Source organism: Melanostigma gelatinosum (assembly GCF_949748355.1).
Source record: "Melanostigma gelatinosum genome assembly, chromosome: 3".
NCBI lineage: Eukaryota > Metazoa > Chordata > Actinopteri > Perciformes > Zoarcidae > Melanostigma > Melanostigma gelatinosum.
In genome coordinates this window covers 16442092-16464132 of record NC_136636.1, presented here as the reverse complement: position 1 = coordinate 16464132, position 22041 = coordinate 16442092, and the positions used below count along the sequence as shown (strand labels likewise).

Genomic DNA, 22041 nt, shown 5'->3' with positions numbered 1-22041 from the left:
TCTGTGTCCATCTGCAGCAGCTTGTTGTCAGACCTCCATTAAAAGCAATCAAATGATGCTTCTCCCTCCTCTTTTCGCCCTTGTGGACTGACAGCACATCTCAACATCTGAGAGTCCTGCTGACTGTGTTCTTCTTCTGTCTCGTCCCCAGACTGCCGCTAAGAGCCGTCCAGCTGAGCTAATTGGCCCCCCTGTCCACCTTTTTCTGACATTCACGCTGCCTGCAAGCTCTGCCTCCTCACACATGCAGGGGATACTAACACAGCACATTACACATTCATTTTCATCCCGCAGACTGTTAGGACTGGCTAATGACGACATCTGTCACTGGGAGCTGGGAGTGTCTTTGGGGTCTTGTGACAGAATGGAGAAAAGAGGTATGGAAATTAGTCCACATAGATTAACAGAAAATAGGCAGAGATTCCTCCTCCAAATGCCCCCCTTCTGCCATTTGGGTAAAAAAAAGGGAAATGCCAGCTTGTCCCTCACCCGCTGGCTTTTTTTGAGATGTCTACATGAATCAAAATTCTAAGATAATATTGTTGGCACTGTGTTCCATGGTATTTAGTATGTGGATGGTAGGCTAACCTTGGTGTCAGCAAATACTTTTCATTAACTAACAGCAGTTTGTGCTTTCACCAAGACTATAATCTGAAATTTGTATTTCATTCCAGTGTTTTTGACGTATCCACTAGGTCATGGAAAGATGCATGGAGCCTAAGTCCATGTGAATCCTGGTTATAAATACTCTATTTATATGCAAATACACAGATAGTGTGGTGAAATCTGTTGCTCTGAAAATGCATTCATTTGATTGATGTGATATGACATACTGACCTACATGGAATGCAAATATGTGATCAATTCACAAGCAGGATAGACGCCGATTCAGCAGTAATTTAAATGACCTCACATCTAAAATGTGATTAAACCTCAGGTTTCATTTCAGCAAATGTACCAGCAGTCAATTACTGGAACAAACTGACCACGGAAATAGGTAAAAGTTGAATGGTTTTCCTTATTCATGACACTAAATGTGATCCCCTCTTGCCATTAAATTATTGCAGAATCTGGTCAATTATGTTTTCTGTGTGTAAACAGAAAACACATCTTTTCATTAAAACAGCAACATTGGCTCATCTGATAAAGATGAAGCTGATAAAGTATAACAGTAAGAATCAAGATACATTGGATGCATAAAAAAAGACGTCTCTAAGGAGCACAGACATGTACACTTCAATGAGCAGAACAAGTTTAAACTCAATAGGATAATGTTTCCACCTAAGGGAAGGGTGTGATGCAGAGTTTTATAGCTTGTTGGAAAACTTGAAGAATGTGATTCAGACACAAGTTAAATAAAGAGACGTCTCCTTGAATCATGACAACAGCAGGCTGGAGGTTCCACCTTTAATCCTTCCGTTTGTCCTGTTGTGCCCTAGTGACTTCATGTTGTAGTTGTTACTTCTGTTCCCTTCGAGACAGAGTTGAGCTCAAAGTACGACCTGTTTAATATAAATATGGGTTGCTGACTAAGATTTTTACAACTGAAAAGAGAATGCAATGGCATGTTGATGTGTCAGGCCTTCACTGCACATCTGAACCTGCAGATAATCAATGTGGTTTTGTTCATTGTGCTTCCCTTTGTTTTGTTGCCAAGCCACAGAACAAGAGCAACACTACATTGTGAGGCTTTGTTTCCATGTTCCCCTGTATCCTCAGACATAGAGACTCCATGTGCTGTTAATCACTTTGAAAATAATTATGCTCACCTTTTTGCCATTTCATCCACTGCTGGTAAAAAAGAAAGAAAAAAGACCCGTGCGTGCGTGAGGGGGATGACGGCAAAAACCTAGCTACCTGTTGATAAACCTAGGTCCAAATTTCCTCATTTGGTTATTGTCCAAAAGTAAAAACACACAATAGGAGAGATAATTGCTCTTGCACTGATGAAAGGGTTGGCTCCCTGTTCTCCAGTGTTGAGTGTTTCTGCTGTTTGTCAGCGACTGCAGCTCCTCAGGCTCCCCTGTGTTCTTGTTTACTGCTCTCAAAGGAGCTAGTTATGTCAGCACACTGAACCCACGCAATCCTCTACACTCATTGAACCACAGCCATAGAGCAGGTGAAGGCTGGTTCCTTCATGTCAGTGAAGGTCAGAGGAAAGGCTTCATGTTCAAACTGCTGCAGTGCCCAACTGGGGAACATTAAAGCAGCATTTACTAACAACTGAAATTGTAGCTGCAAATGCACAAAGACAAGTTGGCAAGACCTGAATCCATGGGACAAGCTCCGAACTGCATAGACATTCACTTGAAGTTCATCATGTATTGTTCTTTTAACACAAAACAGAGCATGGTCCCTTGCTGCCACTTAGTGGACATGAGGTGTACACACACACACACACACACACCTTACTAAACATATTCTGCAAAAAAACAAAGAGACCAATACCGTACTAGCTCCTGACCTGTATTGTTCCCCATTGACCTCATTCAAGTATAATAAACACTTCAGAACAAGAAAAGTTAGTCCATAATACTTTTTACTTAAAAATGTGTACATAAAACATTGCAATACAGACAAATGAAAAAAAATTCAGTTTTAAAACAAAATGTAAATGTGGCCAGAATGACAGTATCATTTAAAAAAACAAAGACTACCTGGTCACATTTCATGATCCTACATACAGGCCACACATTAAACATGGGCAAAAATAATCAAATAAACACCTTCTGCACAAAATCAAATTTTTTTTCACTTAATGTCAGTGTAGAAAACTGGTTCTACAATGTAGTAATGTCTAAGGCAGAAGAACAGTAAAGACAGTCAAACATGGCATTTCTCAAGCTAAGGTGGGGAAGCGTGTCATATTAACAATTCACATATTATCAAAGTGAGGATGTGTTCAGATGAGATCACTCGAGTTCCTTGAACCGTGCAAACATGGCCTTGCGTACTGCTTGTTTGTAGGTGGTGTGGTCCCAAACGACAGCCTCTTTCTTTTTCTTCTGCTAGAGAGAAAAGTGCAACGAAAGGTCAAAAAAAAAGAAGAAAAAAAACCTAACAAGAAACGCCACATGACATGCAATAAAAGTGCCACACCTACCGGTACAGGTTCAGCTCCTAAACCAGGTCTATCACTGACTTTATTCATCTCCCTGAGCAAAGAGAACAAACAGTTAAGGCCCAAACGTTATACAATCACAACAAATGCTTTGACATCCATTTGATGAAGTCAGTTACAAACACACCCACCTGGAGCCTCCAGCCCAGCTATTGTGATGCTGCGGCTGTTGTTTTCTTCTTTTCGGCTCTGGTGACCTGGAAGGTTCTTTAGAATTCAACTGTGAACGACACATACCGCCTTAAGTGATCAACCGACTAACCTAAAACTCTCCTCAATGTATTTTCTCCACCATATTTATTTACCCGTACTTCTTTTTCCTGGTTCTCCAGTGCCTCTAGCTCCTTCTTTGACCTCTTGATCTTAAGGTGGATCTCCATATTTTGCTGTTGAGAGAATACATCAGAGTGTTAGAGGCTATATTTATAGAGTCACTGTCACCTAATGTTCATACAGAGGTTAATAGCTAGTACTTTGTGCAGGTCGGAAAGCTGCTGGTGGCGGAGCAGAGCGTCCTTGTTGGGGAACTGTCTCCGACACAGCAGGCAGGCCATCTTCTTCCAGTCCGTCAGCTTGGTGTCCGAGTCTTCAGACTGGCCTCCCTGACCGCTTTTAGCTCCATCCTCCTTATCTTCTTCCACCTCTTCATCGCTTCCAGCTGCATAGTCTGACGCCAGCAGACCCAGGGAGCCCATTGGACGCTGCGGAAGCAAACCAAACAAATGTCACAAAGTAAAAATGTATCCAAAGACATGAATAAATAATATGAATTATAATAATTTAAAAAACCACTGGCCACATTAAAAACGTTTCAATGGTGCTATGAAGGAAGTAACCAAAGTGAGTCGGGTACGAGGTACACCACGGGCTGAACACGAGGGTTCTTACCTTTGACTTTTCATCTTTCTTAAGAGGAGCAAGGGGCTTCTTAAAAAGATCATCTGCACCCGATATCTAAGGATGTAAAACGAGAACCGGGACAAAAATATTTACAAGATACAAGAAATAAATACTTCCATCATTGTAAAACATGATGCACAGAATAAATGTGGTCGTTGGAGACGAGTCTCTAACCTTCCTCTCAAAGATAGCGAAACCAGCGTCAGCAGTCTTGGATTGCCTCCTGTCATCGTCCAACCCGCCCCTCAGTAACGGTAACGCGGAGCGAACACCGTCCTTTTGACGATTCTGGATCTTTGCCCAGCGCTCCATATCTTTCATGATCTGCAAACAGCAACAAATGTCTAAACTCTCCTGTTCACACCGCTGCATTTCACATTGTGCGCACTGGTATTGTAACCAAAGTGCTACCTTGACAGCAGCAATACTTCTTGGCTTGTCGTTGTCCTTCTCTTTGTCCTTTTTGGAGTCGTCGTCGTCTTTCCTTTCAGGAGCTGCTGATGAGGAAGTTGGGACAGGCTCCGGAGCAGGGTCGCCATCGGAAATGGAAACTAGCGCTGGAGCTTCCGCGGTGTCTGGAGACTCCGACGCTTTCTTCATCTCCAGAGGAGCATCTGCTGCCGGGTTGGAAAGAATGGCATGGTCTTCAGCGGTCATGATGATAGGTTGGGTCGGTGTAGGACTGCCTCCTGGAACTGGGATGTAAGTCTTTGACGCAGCATCCCAGTACATGTACTCTTGGGTTTGAGCATTGTAGAAATACTATACACAAACAAACGAGAGAGAGAAAACGACAACTTAATGACAACCAAAAATAACTATTTAAGACAAGTGCATAAGAAGCTTAAACTGCAGTCTGGGTCCTTTTACTAAGAAATCATTCAAAACACACTATTATAACATAGTGGCTCCTTGATAGGTTTAGGTTTTTAAGTGTACAAGTGACACAAGTGGAATAAAAGTGTGAGGTACTTGCTGAATGTCTGCAAACTGACATAACATCATAGATGCATGTGCATGCTATAGGATGCAGTTACTTCTGGTTAGATGTGTAGGAGCTGTACATTATTTAATATTATCTGGTAGGTTAACAACTTTTTTGGATATACAATATTACAAACACTGTTTCTCCCTTGCTATCCTTCTGGCCGCTCATCGACCGGACAAAGCACTGGCTCGCTGTTGTATGCTCACCCTAGAGGTAGGGTCGTAGTAAAGTGTTGTCTCAGGATCGTAGTAGAAGCCTGACGTGGAATCGTACAAGTAGTTGGTCATGTCTGGAATCTCAGAGCCTGGAGGAATCGGGACAAATAGATATGACATTGACGTTACATGCATTCATTTGGCAGAGCCCTTTGTCCAAAGCAATGTACAAATGAGGTCCAATCCAACCACAGTGGATCAAGGAGAAGTCCTCGAGAAAAAGTGCCTCAACATTAAGCTCCACGTTCCCCGTCTTATACATTTAGGACCTTTTGTCTGGAGTTCTTACTTTGCTCTGATGTCAGATTGAATTTAAGGTTTGTCACCATTTACTAGTAGTTTAAATCACAACACAGCGACACTGGAGTTGTTCTTACTACAGTGTTGTAACTATACAGACATAACATGATTGACACCTTTTCTGGATTCAAACGCTTAATTGGATTCTTACCATAGACGTAGGGCTGTGATCCATCTGGGGGGACTGTCATCCCAGCTGATTCTGTGGGCACCTGGGGTCCTCCAGGCGGGTAAGAAGGATCCACAGCTGGAGTCTCACTATAGCCAACTCCCTACGAGGCATTAAAGGAGACGTTCAGTTTACATGCACAGCTTTGAGATCTATCCAAGATCACAGGCTTTGCGCTCTGCTTTGTAACCCACCTGTCCAATGATGGGGTCTGATGACAGAGCAGGAAGAGGGCTGCCAGATGTGAAATCACCTGGCGACAAATATCTTTAGGTTTAGTAATAATAAACAATAAACTTAGGGACCAAGATACCAGAATATGTGCCGGAGTCCCACCTTGCACTCCAGCGGGGGCACCAGCAGGTGGCTGCAGAGGTTGCAAGTGCTGTGGAGGTTGTGGGTACTGCTGCTGCTGATGGGCCAGGAAAAAAAACCAAAAACATCGGGCATCCTCTTCTTTTTATATTTTTGTAAAACACCACAATTAAGACCACAACTTACCCCCGTCGTGCTGTTCTCGGGTGGATACCCAAGGATGGAACAGTTTGTTTTATCAAATTCTCTTCTGAAACTGAAACAGACGGGACGATCATCAGGAACAAATGAGACGGGATTTCTCTACGGGACAAAGCGGAAAAACAACCCTTGCAAAAGATGGTTGACTTACTTTTGGTTCTTCAAAGGTTTTGCCACCTCCGCATAAACTCTGACTCCATCAACATAAAGGGGTCTGGGTTTAGTGAGGAGCTCAACCAGACGTGTCACTTGCTACAAAAGAAGACACAATTGGAAGTGCTGAGAAATGACAGGGAGCCTGGACAAAGACGGCTATCACAGACTCGGGGAGAAACTGTGTGCATTCAGATTTTAGATACCTCGTGGGAGTCCATGTCAACAAAGCAGAAACACTTGGCTCCTGGTGGCTTAGCCTTGACTAAGCGAACATTTCTTTCATCCAGATATGCGAAGGGATCCAAGGCTTTCAGGATTGTCTCTACTGTGGTGGTGGGCTTCACATTTTTTATTATCATGGCTGTACAGTGACACAAGGGAAAAGTGTTGTTTACCCGACATGGTTATGAATTACAACAGCACATAACAGATATCTTAAAGTTTATGTTAATGGATTGCTTGTGTTTACGGCTACAAGCTTTGAAGAACACCCAGGAGCTTAAGTCAACATACTTTTGCTGTCTTTAAAAACGGAGTCAAATTGGTGTGAAGCGTGATGAGGAAGGTTGCGGTTGGCCCAAGAATCTGGCTGCTGATCCGTTTCCTGCTGTTGGAGCTGTTGGTCCACCTGCTGCTGCCAGGCCTCAGGGGTCAGGTCGGAGCTACGCTGCCACTGGCCAAGGGGCAATGGCTCCGTGGGAACTTTTGGTTTGGACCCATCTAGGTTGGTCTTCAACTTTTCTAAAGGCTCATCTGGTCTGGGCAACTGGGGCTCCTGGAGTTGAGGTACTTTGTCATCCGATTCCTAATTCACAGACACAGGAAGGTAGGGACACTTAACTGTTGTACGGTAAACAATATGGTGGAGTGATGCTGTACATTGTGAACTGCTGTTATACAAAACAATTACTCCATCCAGGAGTTTCTTTACTGGCAAATACCTGCAGGAAGTGTTCAGTTTGTTGTAATGGCTATATTGTGATGCAATGATACTGTATGAGATAGGTCAAATTTAAATTTAAATAAAGCTAATTTTGTGTTTGTAGCGCCTTGTGACCCAACCATTATTCAAATACTGTTTTTTGTTTTAGAATGTCTGATAAAACATTAAAAAAACACTCACATGAACACTTCTTTCACACTCCTCCGGCTGTATGTACTTCATGGATGCCGTTCTACTGCCAACCTTTAGGGATCCCTGAAAGAAGAACAGAAATGATCCATCAGCATCATACAACATCTGTGACTTATATGTAAATAATACCAATGACACCCAACATGCACTGTGGCAGGTTAAGCCCTCCTCTTCACTGCCGAGGATGAAACGGGCGAACACTTATGATAGTGAGCAAAGCCCAGATTTGAGGATCATGCTTCACACAGGCAGGTCGCCCTGACACTACGCTGAATAGTTTGAAACTGAACTACTAATTAGGGCTGCGGCTAAATTATTTTCAGTATCGACTAATCTGCAGATTATTGTAACAATTAAACAAGTGATCATTTGGTCCAGAAAAAAAAAAACGTCTTCAAATTGCTGGTTTAATCCGACCAAAACACAAAGATAAGCAATTTGCTACACCAAAATACAAACAAAAGCAGCAAATCCATAAAAATGAAATGCAGGAACCAGGGAGTGTTTGGCTTCAAAAGAACTAAAGCATCAATTGATTTGCAAAAGAGGTGCCGGTAGTTGTCTGCAGCACAATCCAAAAGAACACAACTGAACTACATCGTGCAAAATGAGAACCATGCTCTCGGTAGGTGAAGTGTACTAACCAGACTAAGCCATCGCAAATAAGATATAAGCAAGACTAGGCTGCATTACTCTGAGAAATTAGCAGTTTCAAGGGGTTCATGCCAAATCTGTAGCACTGCGCTAAGCATCCATACTTCTAACGTGGGTTGTGCATCAAAAAAGCTGTCGGTGGATAATTCCAGAAAATACCTTATTTAAACAAAACAGATTAACTATTAAAACCATACATTAAGTCGCACCAAAGAGCACAAAGCAAAACATTCATGAGAGCTTCTAAGTGGTGATTTGAATCTTTGATATCAAGATTAATGACCTTGCAACTATCTGCATCATCTAGATTTGATCCTTTGTTTTCAAAGCAACAAAATGCACCAACATTAGCAATAGCAAAGGCAAACAACAAACTGCTACACATTTCAGCAACAATCAACCTGATCCCAACTACCCCGAGCTCACGGGCTACTCCATAGTTCCACACGCATCATCAAAAGCACATCATTTCTGGCCAGTGTTGAAGACTTCGTTCAGTGTCAAGATGCAAAATTAACTCACAAACTGCTCACAGCAGTTGAAAGAAAGTTAGAACTCCTGGTGCCCGACATTCAAAGACGATGAGTTCAAGAGAACACCATCAAGAGGACATTCTGAAGGAAAGTTTCAGATGACTGGAAATGCCATGAACTGCTGGAAGAAGGAATGCCGCAGACACCAGAGTCAACCAGAGTCTGCAGGCACGCCAGCGGCTTTGTGAGGCTCTGTTGCTCATTGTGAAGAAACCCAAACTGCCAAATAGATAAACAACAATGTTGACTTGATGGTCCAAATTGAAAGTGAGGGGGATCACCAAAGTGCACAAAGACCACAAATGTCTCCATCAAAAAGCATGATTATCCATCAAACAGTTATTTCACGAGAGGAGAAGTCAGGAGATCCCCAAAGTTATTTCATCCTCTTGAATGAATGAACATCTGTATCAAAATGTGTGCCAATCCATCAAGTGGATGAAGAGCTGCTTCCCTGGATAAGTCAAGAAGGTAACCACAACCATTAGGATTTGTACTCGGGACATAAGTATCTGCACCACATGTGACGAGAATGCATCGAATAAGCTGTTGAGGCATTTCACCAAACACCAAAAATGTGAACCTCATAATGCCGCCAGAGGAAAAGTCAGAGAATCACCAAAATCAGTAGGCTTCATCCTCTGGGCCCCACAATAATCTGTACAAAATGTCACTGCAATGCATCCTGTAGTTGTTGAGATCTTTCAGTCTGCACCAATAGACTGGCCGTCATCCATAAAGCCACGCCACCGGCATATCGAAATAAAATTTAAATTAAAAACGCAATGTAGACCCGTAACATGGCTGAGAAAACTACACCAAAGTTGTGAGCACTATGCTTTACCTGCCCTCAAATTGAAAAAATATTCTTCTTCAAGGTTACTTTTAATAAAATAAAAAATAAAAAATGCTAATTCTCTCTCTTTTGCAAATAAGAAAACTAAATTTGTATTGTGCGTTTACAGTTAAACTGTAGCTGCAGGGTTCTCACTAATAAGGTCGAGGTCGCCCTCTGTGAAAGAATGCAGCCTTCGCATTCATTTGAATGAGGCCAGTCTAGCAACATAGCAAGAGCCATCGCAGCAACCTCTGACTAATCGCAAGAGCCATCGCAGCAACGTCTGACTATTAGCACGAGCCATCGCAGCAACGTCCGACTATTAGCACGAGCCATCGCAGCAACGTCCGACTATTAGCACGAGCCATCGCAGCAACCTCTGACTATTAGCACGAGCCATCGCAGCAACGTCTGACTAATCGCACGAGCCATCGCAGCAACGTCTGACTAATCGCACGAGCCATCGCAGCAACGTCCGACTATTAGCACGAGCCATCGCAGCAACGTCCGACTATTAGCACGAGCCATCGCAGCAACCTCTGACTAATCGCACGAGCCATCGCAGCAACCTCTGACTAATCGCACGAGCCATCGCAGCAACCTCTGACTATTAGCACGAGCCATCGCAGCAACCTCTGACTAATCGCACGAGCCATCGCAGCAACGTCTGACTATTAGCACGAGCCATCGCAGCAACCTCTGACTAATCGCACGAGCCATCGCAGCAACGTCTGACTAATCGCACGAGCCATCGCAGCAACGTCTGACTATTAGCACGAGCCATCGCAGCAACGTCCGACTATTAGCACGAGCCATCGCAGCAACCTCTGACTAATCGCACGAGCCATCGCAGCAACCTCTGACTAATCGCACGAGCCATCGCAGCAACCTCTGACTAATCGCACGAGCCATCGCAGCAACGTCTGACTATTAGCACGAGCCATCGCAGCAACCTCTGACTATTAGCACGAGCCATCGCAGCAACGTCCGACTATTAGCACGAGCCATTGCAGCAACGTCTGACTATTAGCACGAGCCATTGCAGCAACGTCTGACTATTAGCACGAGCCATCGCAGCAACGTCTGACTATTAGCACGAGCCATTGCAGCAACGTCTGACTATTAGCACGAGCCATTGCAGCAACGTCTGACTATTAGCACGAGCCATTGCAGCAACGTCTGACTATTAGCACGAGCCATTGCAGCAACGTCTGACTATTAGCACGAGCCATCGCAGCAACGTCCGACTATTAGCACGAGCCATCGCAGCAACGTCTGACTATTAGCACAGGTTAGTCCAGCAGAAGTTGCACCTGGCTAAACCTCTGCCGGGCCGACAATGCAACTTCCTCTTCCACGGCCGTGTGGTGATCAATCGATCACATGTACATTCCTGGTAGACTACCGGTACTTTGGATCGCGTCACTCTCGCTCTACCGCTTACACCGCGAGTAAGATGAAATGAACGTCTCTTCCCCCCCCCCTCCCCCATGCACTGGTAAGAAAAGTGTCCAAATCTGCAGTTGCTTCCTTGACAACAGAAGCTTCTTTCGAGGGTCGCACAAAGCAAAGAGGAAACCAATATTCTCTAAGACACAAATACTTGAAAGAGCCGCAAGTGGTAATTTCCTTTGATCCTCTTCGTTAAAGGTTAAATCACATAGGGGTAATGGTGGCTTCACATTAGTACCTTCAAAGTCATCATTTAAGTCTTCCCGATCTCCCCCCCCCCGCAAAATATCTGTATCTTCATGGTTAAATCTATTCCAAGATTAAGCTATTTATAAATTAATTTGGAAAATGAGAACTACTTGGGCAAGTAAACAATGCCAGGGAAAACTGTTGTATTTCTGTGCACAGACACAGTTGAAAGTATTTTAAGTGTTAACAAGTAACCTGAAGTACTGCCATGGCATTGTGGATAACTACTTACAATGTAATTGATGTAAAACTAGGACCAACTGTTGAGGTTTAAAGCATCTAAAAATGTCAAACAACTGACATCTTCATCTTAACCAAAGTAAGCTCACTGAATAGTAACAGCAACCCCTGCCCCGGTTCTCTCCCTCCCCCATCTACTAAATGCCCTCTCAACCCCTCATAATCCTGATGGGAGAGACGGCCTTCGTAGAGTGACGGGGATGGGCCACCTTGTTGGACTCCATGAAGTGGACTGCATCCTCGAGGTTTAAAAACTCCACATAGGCCGTATCGTAGCTGTAACCTGGGGACAGCATTTGAAATACAGATGGGTTTTTGTTAGTCAATGCCAGCAATGACAGTCACCCACTGAAACATGAAAGACAGCAGTTCGTGAATACATCGAGATCAGCGTGAGCGAATTATTCACCTTGACTTACATACATACCTTTTCAGGAAAACACACATTTTGTTTTATGCTTTTTTTGTTCTATTTAGCCTTCCGATGACCGCCGTCATATCAGACTGTCAGACTAAGGCTCGGCTTTATCAAAGCAGATATTCCAAACCAGTGGCAGTGAACGACTGCGTGGTGCTCACCGTGGAGACAGGAAGTTTACCAGTCTTGTTTATATCTAATTAAAAAAGGCACCGAATATCTTTCTGAGATGACCATTTTGATGCATTATGCAAAATTAACAGCATTCAAGACATAATAATATTCACAGAAAAAGTCATGGCATCATCTATGACCATGATGATCCACTGTGGAAAGCACTCTAGAGCAGGATGAACAAAGCACTATCGAGACGGTCTCCATTTCAAGTTTGTGGCATTTTTCAGTACTTGAAGTGTCACGGTGACACATTCAGTGAGTCACTTGTCACCGATCTTTTATAACTGACACGCTCCAACGCTCCTTGTATTGAATCCATGGTGAATCCTCTATTTGACACAATGACCAGAAATCCTCAGATATGAAAAAGGATGGCATAACAACCCCCCCCCCCCTCCCCTCCCCACTGAGCGCGTTCACAAAGACCACCAACAACAACAAAAGCAACCAACAATGTAAAAAAGAAAGAATGCGAAGTTTCGAATGTCGTAAAAGCGAAATGTCGTGAGACAACGTTTGCGATCGACTGCCCCAAACGGCTTCACAAAGAAACGTAATTCTTACCTGGCATAACGTTTTTGATTTTCATCCCCTGCATTGGCACACCGTCACGGACCGCAAAGGCACCGAGAATCTGCCAAAGAAAGTGTCAAAACGGGTGAGCTGTGCCGTGGCTTTCTGAGCAGACTAATACAGACACAGTCTGGTAACCAGAATGATGAACACATGACTTTCCTGTTGGGTTATTTACCTGCTCCATTGTGGCAGTCTTTGGAATACCAATTATGGATATTGTATTGGAGAGTTTGTCCTCCACAGATGCATTCCTGTAATCTTGATCCTTTTGCAGAAATGTTGATTCAAATTCAGGTTATGAAACAGCAAAATATTATAACAAATACAATTTATAAACAAATACTAACACAAAAATAAAAAAAACACTTACCTGAGAACCAGACTCACTAAACTTTGAAGGTGGGATTGGTTTAGACTCTTTGATGAGTTTCTCTGGTGCTTGAAGTGCCTGGTGGTTGTAATCGAAAGCCCTCCCGGAACTGGTTCTGTAATCGATGTCCCTGTAGTCTTGATCTCTCGCCTGCACAGTGCTGCTGCTGCTGCTTTGGAAATCACCTTCTGTCCCCATCTTCCCCCTGGCAGGTCCTTGATTATGTGAGATATCCTTCAGCCCTTCGAAACAATCATTTGGCTTCTGAATCACATGCGAGGGCGGATTCTTCTCCTGGTGGTAAAGGAGCCTTTCGTCACAATTTGACTTAGTCGGCCTATGCTTCGGGTTCCTTTCTCCAAGCCAAGGCTCACCCTCATTTTCTCTCCCACGAGGGCCAGAAAGAAGACTTATTTCCTGGCGTGGATGGTCTTGCGGGGCTTTGCTGGCAATTGATGGTAGATTCATGGCGGGAAAGTGGTCACCATGAGGAAAGCCGACCTCTTTCCCCGGGAACTTGACAGGTGGCCTATCCCTTTGCTGAAACGGTGGTGGATCTCTAACATTCACATCTCGGCCAAAACCTACAGGGAAGCTAGGTTTTGGTACATCGCCCATAGCTTTACCGACTTCTAAGAGAGGAGTCTTCTCCTTTCGACGGTTCTTCCATTCTTCTGCAAGAGTCATCTCCTCACCGCATCGATAATCCATAAGGGGGCTGCCACTTGTATCTGTATATTCTCTCTCTCTGGGTATGTTTTCTGCACGCATGAACTCTGGTCTTTGACGGCCAGCAACATCTGTGGGTATGTTCGATCTTGCCCTGTCCACTGGCGGGACATCGCTGTCTCCAAATCGTAAGGGAGATCGATCCCTACCTCTAAATTCAGCTGATGGACGACTTCTGAAATCCATATCAGAATCAAATCCACCTCTTGGATTGAAAGGTGGCCCTCCTCTTCGGTCGGTGTCCATCACTCTCCTTTCACGTGGCGGTGCGTCCATATTAAAGCCATCACAGTTGTCAACGCCCACTGGGGGCCTGTCACGCATGTCCCTAAATCCATCGTTTCGCTCCATAGGAAACCCTCTTCTTCCATCAATATCGGGATTGTTGAACGGTGGCCCGTCATAATGACATGACTCTCTGTCTCTCATGTCCATAAATCTGCTGTTTGGCTCCCGTGGTGCCATACCCCTCCCTCCCATGTCTACTGAGTTCCTGCCGGGTCCCGGGAAACCAGAAGAATTCATCAGTTTGTCTCTGATGGAAATTTCATAGTGCCTTCTTAGACTGAAGTCCGGCTCTTCTCCAGCTCGGCAAAAATCTCTGTTTTGCTCTCTGTCCCTCATCTCACGTTGGTCCATATCACGCCCCCTGGTGGGCGGCCCATCCATCCTTCTCATGTCCATAGGTGGCATATCTTGAGGTCTTGGGCCCATATGACCCATGGGACCCATGTTCATCCCATCTCCACCTCTATAATCAGGCATGGGACGATCTCTGCCGCCAAACCTCTCTCCACGATGATCACCGCTGGAAGATGTATGTAACAACATATTAGGCAACGGATTTGTTTGAAATGCACATGAGCAAGGAACATCAGAAGTGGAGCCATATAATGCAGAACTGAGAACATTTGATATGCTAAATATGTGCACAGATGCTCAAAATCTCTCTCTCATATTTATATATATGGTTCTAAAATCGTGAATGATGCTCATTTACCGAAAGGGCGGTCCTCCCCGTGGTCCTTGCCCTGGTCCTGGTCCATCCCACATGTTTGTAAGTCAGTGTCTTATCTGGAGGCAAAGTTAAAGGTTTGCATTATTTCCTGGTAGATGAATGCACCACTTTTGACTTTGCAGTGGCAGATATATCCATCACTATAAACTGGAAAGAAATCCACGTTGACTGCACCCAAAATTACGGATAAGAAGTGATTAGAAATATATTAGGGCAGTTCATTTTTTATTGTAGTAGCCCAATATTACAAATCGCATATCTGCCTCAAGGGGCTTTAACAATCGGTACACCACACGACACCCTCTGTCCGAATTGGAGAAAAAAAACCTCCTTTAACGGGGAGAAACAGAAAATACCCCAAGAAGAGCATCGGAGGACTGACTCTCTACCAGGACGGACAGACGTGCGCATGTGCCGTGCGCATGTGCCGTGCGCACAGAATAGACCGACGTAAAATCACAGGACGAGAACATTATAAATAACATTATAATGTAAACATTATAACGAAGAAGTGATAGTGTAATATGTTAGCGAGTGTGTTATTTCTGCGCTTCGGTGACGACACTTAAAAAGATGGCAGCACACGTCACAGCTAGGCTCGTAGCACTGGGTGGTGTGATCGCTAACGTTGGCCCACAGAAGAGTGGCCCCCGCTACTTTAATCTATCACAAGGCCTTTCAATCTACGCCACAACATACATACACGTCGTTGGTGGAGAAAGTGACTGCACTTCAATAAACAAACTAATTTAATGAAACGATCGCGGCGTGATAACAACGTTAGGATGATCACATTAGCGAGCAAAGGCGCATTATTACGAACGTTAGCCCATCGCAGGAGATCATTCACAGGGTGCAGCGGTTGGAGCTAACTTGGCTAAGATTGACGTTTAGAAGCCGGATTATTTGCATCTTTGGATCTTCCACCGGTTGTATATTTTAAAATGATCGAGTGGATGTTGTTTCTTTAAGACCTACCTTGCTTGTTCTTCGAGTTCTGGGTGGATATTGCACAGGATTGTTGTTCAGGTCGTCGATGGCTTCAGGGAACTGACGACAAATGGAGACGAACGTCGGTCTTCTTCTTCTTCTGTTCCTACAGCGGAGACGAATCTCTTTCTTCTTCTTTGTAGCCCAACATACATCAGGCAAATTGCTGCCATCCAGCGGTTATTTAATGCAACTACTGTCACATTCGATTGTACAGTATGCATGGTTCGACCTTGATAACATATTTTTTTTAATCATGCTTTGTCACGCAAGGAGCAATGAAAAATAGTACATACATATATATATATATATACATATATTTCGGCTTTAAATAAACAAATCATAGAGGCAAAAATCAGTGCAAGAGCTTATATTGACATTCATCAAACTATTTCTTGATACACCACAAACCTGTAAAATTGAAGTCCAGATCCATTTTAGTTGACATAACAGTTCCTCTGCTGTCTAATTGGCCACTGTGTAGTTTGCTTAATTTGTTAAAAAAATATTATGGACTATATTAGTCCCTAAAAGCTATAACAAAGGTCTACTTTTGATATGGCTTTTAAGTCTTAGGTGGAAAATATGCACATCTATACATATGTTAAATGCATTATTAATTGTGTGTTAATTGAAAATAACTACACAAAAATCTTGATTTTACCCTCAAAACGTTGTGTTAATCTTGTTTTGACGAACAAGCATCTTGAAGCATCGGTATTGACCAATATTAATTCTGAAATGTTTTCTTTTTTAAATGCTGACCATACAGAAATATATTCTGTAACACTATTCTTAAGAGGACCAAGACTGCTTGCATTTTTCACAATAAAAAAGTGGGATGAAAGTGAAATGGTGGTTGGTAGTGTGGCCTGAGATGTCCCATACTAACACTGTCAGTGAGAGACAACTTGAGAAAAAATGTCACAGTTTCAGCAATATCAGTATTGCTCATTTTATTCATTCACAAGCGTAGTAGCAACCAGTTAGCTCAGCTAAATGTTGCTAAATATACACGTAAATAAAAAAATACACGTTTACAATGCAAAAATACATAATGGTACAGTGTATGGACTCAGCTATGAACTCTGAAATGTTCTTATTACAAGCGACAACACAAGAACACGACAGCTAAAACATCACTTCACATACAACTAAATATTCTTTTCATGTGTTTTATAGAGTCAAACGGGACGGAAAACAAGAATCAATACAACAGCGTAAAACTAAACAAAAGGGCAGCTAAAACGTTGAAAAGAAATCAGTAAGTAATAACATTCAAGTTGTTCCTTTTAAAACATTTCAGCACAGTACATTACTGCAACAAATATGAAGGCACTTTAACTTAAAAATATGCTTTCTTCCTGCCTTAAAATTGTAAGTTGACTGAAGTTGTACTGCACTGAAGATAAATCAGCAGACGTCTGTCTCTTTGTTAAGTGGAATTCCCTAATTGTTGACTGCATCTGTTTGTTACACAATAACTTTTTAGAATACTTTCAAGACAGTCATCAGTGAATCAAAGGTATTTACATTTTTTTAATCAAATATATATAACTAAATGTTTTCCAATTAGAGGCATGATTTCTGAAGCGTTAACACAAACACGCATTTGAATGTAAAGTGTTTTAATAAATTAACGAATTTTTAAAACTTTGATATGGTCAATTAATTAAATCTCTCAACTCATCATTTTAATTCACAAAACAGAAACTCAGGATTGTTATTTCTGAAGCTGAAAAGTAGCAATTTGTTGAAAGCAACAAATACACCTATATACAATGATTTCAAAAAATTACAGTTGTTGTTTTTTTACAGATTTTAGGGAAGAGGAAACAACAGAAGAGCTACTTTGCCACGAGCTTTAAATAGACTCGTACACAACATAACAAGGGAGAGTGGAGAACACTATTCAATAGACCAATCACTACAGAAGGCAAAAATGATGAAATGCATGGTGTTATGAAATAACTCTGCAAACTGGGGGGTAGTCGAACAGCATAGACATGGTATCATCAAGCCACATTTAGTGGCTCTACTGCACATGTGCTTGTTGGTTGGCAAGGGTCCTCTTCTTGTATTTGTTTGATGCCTAGTCTCCCTTTGCTTGTGGCAACATTTGGGGAACATCTCCATTGCACCGCGGCGGTGGCTGCTCTTCCTGTCTGGCCGCACTGGGCAGGGAGAGTGCAGAGATGCTGGCAGTCTGTGTGTCAGGAACCTTTTCACTCACAGCAGCCTTTATGCTGCCAGCAACACCATCACTGCTGCCAGCTGGAGGAGCAGGAGCCCCACCGGGTGCGTCGGGGTCGGCTGCAGCCCCTGCAGCGAGACCAGAGGCCCCAGAATCTCCCGGCTCAGACGCCCGAAGTCTCTTCATGAGGGTGGTCACTCTAACAGCTTTCTGTGAATAATTGAAATATGCGAGGGTCAAATTAAGTGACACAACACATGTTTGATGATTGATCCCGATGCACGCTCTGAGGTAGGGTTCTGACTGAAATTAAAGACATTTTGATAGAAATATGAAGGTGTACAGTTGTTGCTGCTTTGGTAGTGTGCCTCCTTCTTGATCACTAACTTTTTTTGCTATATCTTTTAGGCTAAATTCATAGTATCTATCTCTCTTTCTCTGTGGAATGCACACTTGCTTTTTGGGAAGGATATAAAATAAACCTTGTTTTAAACTTTAAGTCAAATTGGATGAGGGGAAAAGCGTCTGTATGGATAACATACGGAATTGTTACCGCAACTTATTGTACATGTAATGGTTGCCAATGGCAGTGAACACTATGTGTATATTAATATGTATTCAGTTTAGAATGGTGGTAATATGGGACCTGATCATGACCTGATCATTTTGTCCAACATGTGCAATGATATACGAGCAAAAATGTACGAGATATATGAAAAACAATACCTTCCATTTGGCTTTGGCAAAGTTCTTTTCTATTTGTGCACAAACGCCGTCCTTGATGTTCTTGTTGGAAGCAGCATTTCCAGAAATCCTGAGAGAAGGAACAAGAGGATTATTTTTTCCCAGCATGTTATTATATTTGTGGTTCCTGTCTTACAAAGTTCATCACTTCAGTTTTGTTGGTGTGACCATTGATATAATATCTTTTTTTTTTTACCATTCATGGGCAATAGCTTCCTGTGCAGTTAATCGCTGATCTTGGTCCACTTCCATCAAAGATGCCACTAAGTTTTTGGCTGTAAAAAAAATGAAATAAACAACATTTAAACTTGCTTGCCAAAATTCTAACTCTGAACACATCGTCTGTGAAATAGGATTGCATTGATATGCATTTTAGAAAACTAATTATCTCTTACCAGAATCTGAAATGTCATCCCAATATGGTGAGTCAAACTCGTAGTCCCCTGACAAAATCTTTAGGAAAAGATTCTTATCACGATCATCATCTTCAGCAGCATCATCATAGAAAGGAGGGTTTCCAGACAAACTATTGAGTTGGCAGAATGAGAGCATTATCCGACAACATACGTCTTGGTAAAGTCACTTAAATATACATTAGAAAATGACTGTTGTATATTTGTGAACACTTACAGTATATACATGGTGACACCTATGGCCCAACAGTCAACAGGTCTTCCATATCTCTGCCTCCCGACCACCTCGGGAGCTGAGCAGCAGAATAGAAACGTTTGTTTTTATACGACTACACACGTATCCACTGGAGTTAGTTAAAACTGCATTTATGTTTTATGTCACTTGCCAAGATATTCTGGGGTTCCACATGGGTCCTTGATGAGTCCATTTTCCAGTTTTGCCAACTGGAAGTCACTGACAACAATTTTGGAGTGCTTCAAACGATTAAAGTACACCAAGTTCTCCAGCTGTATGAGGAAACAAATACAGGTTAATCGAACTGTAACGCATTCCCAAAGAACAGTTATTTTATATAATACATATATATATATATATATATACACCGGTATATATATATATATATATATATATTATATGTATGTCATATATTGGCCTGGGTAGAAATGCTACTTTTTTTCACTAGGTGTCAGCAGTGTAATATACCTTAAGATTTCTGTGGACAATTTTCAGAGAGTGCAGGTACGCTACAGCTTCCAACACCTGCCTCATAACATTGCTGGTGTCCCTCTCGGAGTAGTATCCTTGATCTAAGATCCAGTCAAACACCTCTCTGCCTGTAGCGCTGGAGAGACGGGACATCCAAATTTAATGCATGTCACTTATTGAATAACAACACAGTCGGGGAAGTACAGTGCAAACCAGTCTGCGCCAACATATATCTCAAGTGCCTCGAATAATACTCACAGCTCCAGAAAAAGGAAGTACTCCTTCTTAGTTTCAAAAGTGTCAACCAGCTGGAGGATGTTATGATGTTTTATCCTTTGAAAAGCAGAAAAGAGGGGGTCAGAGTAATATGAGGGGGATGAGAATAGAGGGAGGTAGGTGAGTTTAAAAATAAGCAATAAGTAGAGTCAATGCGTAGTACAAGCTATAGAGCCATATGGTCTTATGCTGGACATTCAGGTCTGTTAAGGTACAATTAGTAACTGATGTTATTTTCATTAAATGTGTTAAACGTAACAAAAATCGACAACATCATTACACTCCTCCTTGTGCATTACTCGAAGAATGTCCAAAGGCAAAAATTTCAGGATGTTGGTTTTTGAGCTTTTGCACCACACTCTGCTTTGCCTTGAGCTCGACCTGAATGAATAACAATGCTGATCGTTTGTGATTACACTTTGTCTCGGTGCCAGGACAGCTCCTCTCCTCAGGCATCTATAATGAGGAGGACTTCACTTACATCTTTAAGATCATTATCTCATTCTTGGCAGCTTTCCTCACTTTCCTTCCATCCTTTTTGTGGAACTTTTTACAGGTGTACATTTTCAAGGTGTTCCTATCCTTCGCCCGGAATATCTCACAAAACTCCTCTCTGTTGAAATGAGGAAAGAAGACACGTACGTCATATTTTTGGACAGATCTCTTGAAAGTCTTTGCTTCAACATTACAACACAGATGTACTCACGATTTAACAATTTGCCCGAGGTCATATTTGTCGGCCACCTCTGAGGGATTGTTGTAATCCTTCTTCTCCCCGAGTGTCAGACAACCAAATGGCATGGCAGCTCGTGCCCTATAGCCAGGGAATTACCTGCCACAACACAACCTGTTGAAAAATGTGCAACATGTTACGATCACCTGAACAGTAGAGCATAATTTTGACGGCCATGCATCTCCACAGTACAAAGTGGATCTGAACACAGGTGAGCCTCTGAATAAAAAAGCCCACAGAGCTTGAGTTGTGTGCTCATTACTGTATGACGTAAAACAATATTACTGTAAATGTAATGTTGTAAAAAAAGAAGCAGAACTAATTGCTTTCCAGAGAAATAAACTTAAATTAATGGGAGTATTAGAAATGGGGGAAACTGTTGCTCAGTGAAGGCACTTAAAACAAAATGAATGCAGTAAATCAATGCACACATTTATAGGGAGCAGTGGAGGCACATGCTTATTTCTTTCTCTGAAACCTTTTTGATCATACATTTGAGAACAGATAAGTGTAATTGAGCTTGTGGGAGCAAATAATTTCAAATTAACACAAGAGAAAAACAACAACAACAAAAAATGTAATTTTTGAATAACATAATCATCCTTAGTGAACTCAGTCAGACTGCCAGGCTTGTTTCTTTCCACTCTGCAGTGAGTCAGCTCTGTACTGCAGCAGCAGCAGCAGCAGCAGCAGCAGCAGCAGCATTATTCATCTGTCTGCTTTCTACAGGAAAAATATTCAGATGAACTTGACACTGTGCCATTGCTGTAACTTTTGTCTCCTCTTTTTTTATCTTGAAAGAATATGGAAAGTTGTGAAAGCTGGAGGAACAAACGTAGAAGAGTTGTGTGTATTAATTAATGCAAGTCGGGGAAAGATGAAGTTGTAACTACCCATAGTCAAAATGCTTCAGACTAGACCGCAGTTTTCACATTCTCTGAGGTGCTCATCACAATCAACTGACAACTAAATGTTTGAAAATGGAGTCAGCATAATAACTATATGAATTACAAACGATTGCATGATCGCATACAATGTACCCTGTATAATATGCAGCAATATGGATAAGATATTGTATCATAGTGTGCACTTTGAGTTATAGTTTAGTTTAAATATTAATATAGTTACCATAAAGCTCTGCTTTATGGTAACTGATTTGCAACATTGCCCACAATAGATTGATACAACCAGAAATATTACTGTGAAACAATGTTTATGCTATGGTGGAAAA

The 22041-nt window shown here is 42.3% G+C and overlaps 2 protein-coding genes across 9 annotated transcripts; both read right to left on the bottom strand.

Annotated features, from left to right (window-relative positions):
- Positions 1 to 2521: 2521 nt before the first annotated feature.
- rbm6 (RNA binding motif protein 6) lies at positions 2522 to 15831 on the bottom strand. Of its 8 annotated transcripts, none has more exons than XM_079265389.1 (23): positions 15733 to 15831; positions 14737 to 14810; positions 13008 to 14544; positions 12813 to 12902; positions 12626 to 12695; positions 11676 to 11749; positions 7489 to 7563; positions 6879 to 7170; positions 6569 to 6726; positions 6361 to 6461; positions 6195 to 6264; positions 6030 to 6105; positions 5888 to 5946; positions 5676 to 5796; positions 5216 to 5313; positions 4433 to 4783; positions 4196 to 4345; positions 4010 to 4075; positions 3595 to 3822; positions 3427 to 3507; positions 3253 to 3341; positions 3104 to 3155; positions 2522 to 3008 (listed from the first exon to the last, which is right to left on the bottom strand). In XM_079265389.1, exons 2-23 carry the CDS (start codon positions 14787 to 14789, stop codon positions 2913 to 2915), a joined length of 3987 nt encoding a protein of 1328 aa, XP_079121515.1. In that variant the 5' UTR covers positions 14790 to 14810; positions 15733 to 15831; the 3' UTR covers positions 2522 to 2912. The 8 variants fall into 8 exon arrangements, with proteins under 8 accessions (XP_079121515.1, XP_079121517.1, XP_079121518.1 ...); XM_079265391.1 differs by having other exon boundaries at positions 2522 to 3005; XM_079265392.1 differs by having other exon boundaries at positions 3433 to 3507.
- A 2005-nt stretch (positions 15832 to 17836) lies between these two features.
- Positions 17837 to 20887, bottom strand: LOC306775709 (caM kinase-like vesicle-associated protein; the record flags this gene model as incomplete). The annotated part of the gene is made up of 10 exons (XM_079266192.1): positions 20784 to 20887; positions 20559 to 20690; positions 20060 to 20134; positions 19799 to 19937; positions 19482 to 19602; positions 19313 to 19388; positions 19078 to 19208; positions 18879 to 18957; positions 18665 to 18752; positions 17837 to 18148 (listed from the first exon to the last, which is right to left on the bottom strand). Exons 1-10 carry the CDS (start codon positions 20876 to 20878, stop codon positions 17837 to 17839), a joined length of 1248 nt encoding a protein of 415 aa, XP_079122318.1. The 5' UTR covers positions 20879 to 20887.
- Positions 20888 to 22041: the final 1154 nt, after the last annotated feature.

What these genes read in the sequence shown, in the direction of transcription:
- rbm6 (XM_079265389.1), bottom strand. Translation starts at nt 14,789, where the DNA reads ATGTGGGATGGACCAGGACCAGGGCAAGGACCACGGGGAGGACCGCCC. An exon ending in CGTTTTTAAAGACAGCAAAA is followed by an intron (nt 6,727 to 6,878) that starts GTATGTTGACTT and finishes GTCACTGTACAG; the next exon opens with CCATGATAATAAAAAATGTG. An exon ending in CAGACCCCATCATTGGACAG is followed by an intron (nt 5,797 to 5,887) that starts GTGGGTTACAAA and finishes AATGCCTCGTAG; the next exon opens with GGAGTTGGCTATAGTGAGAC.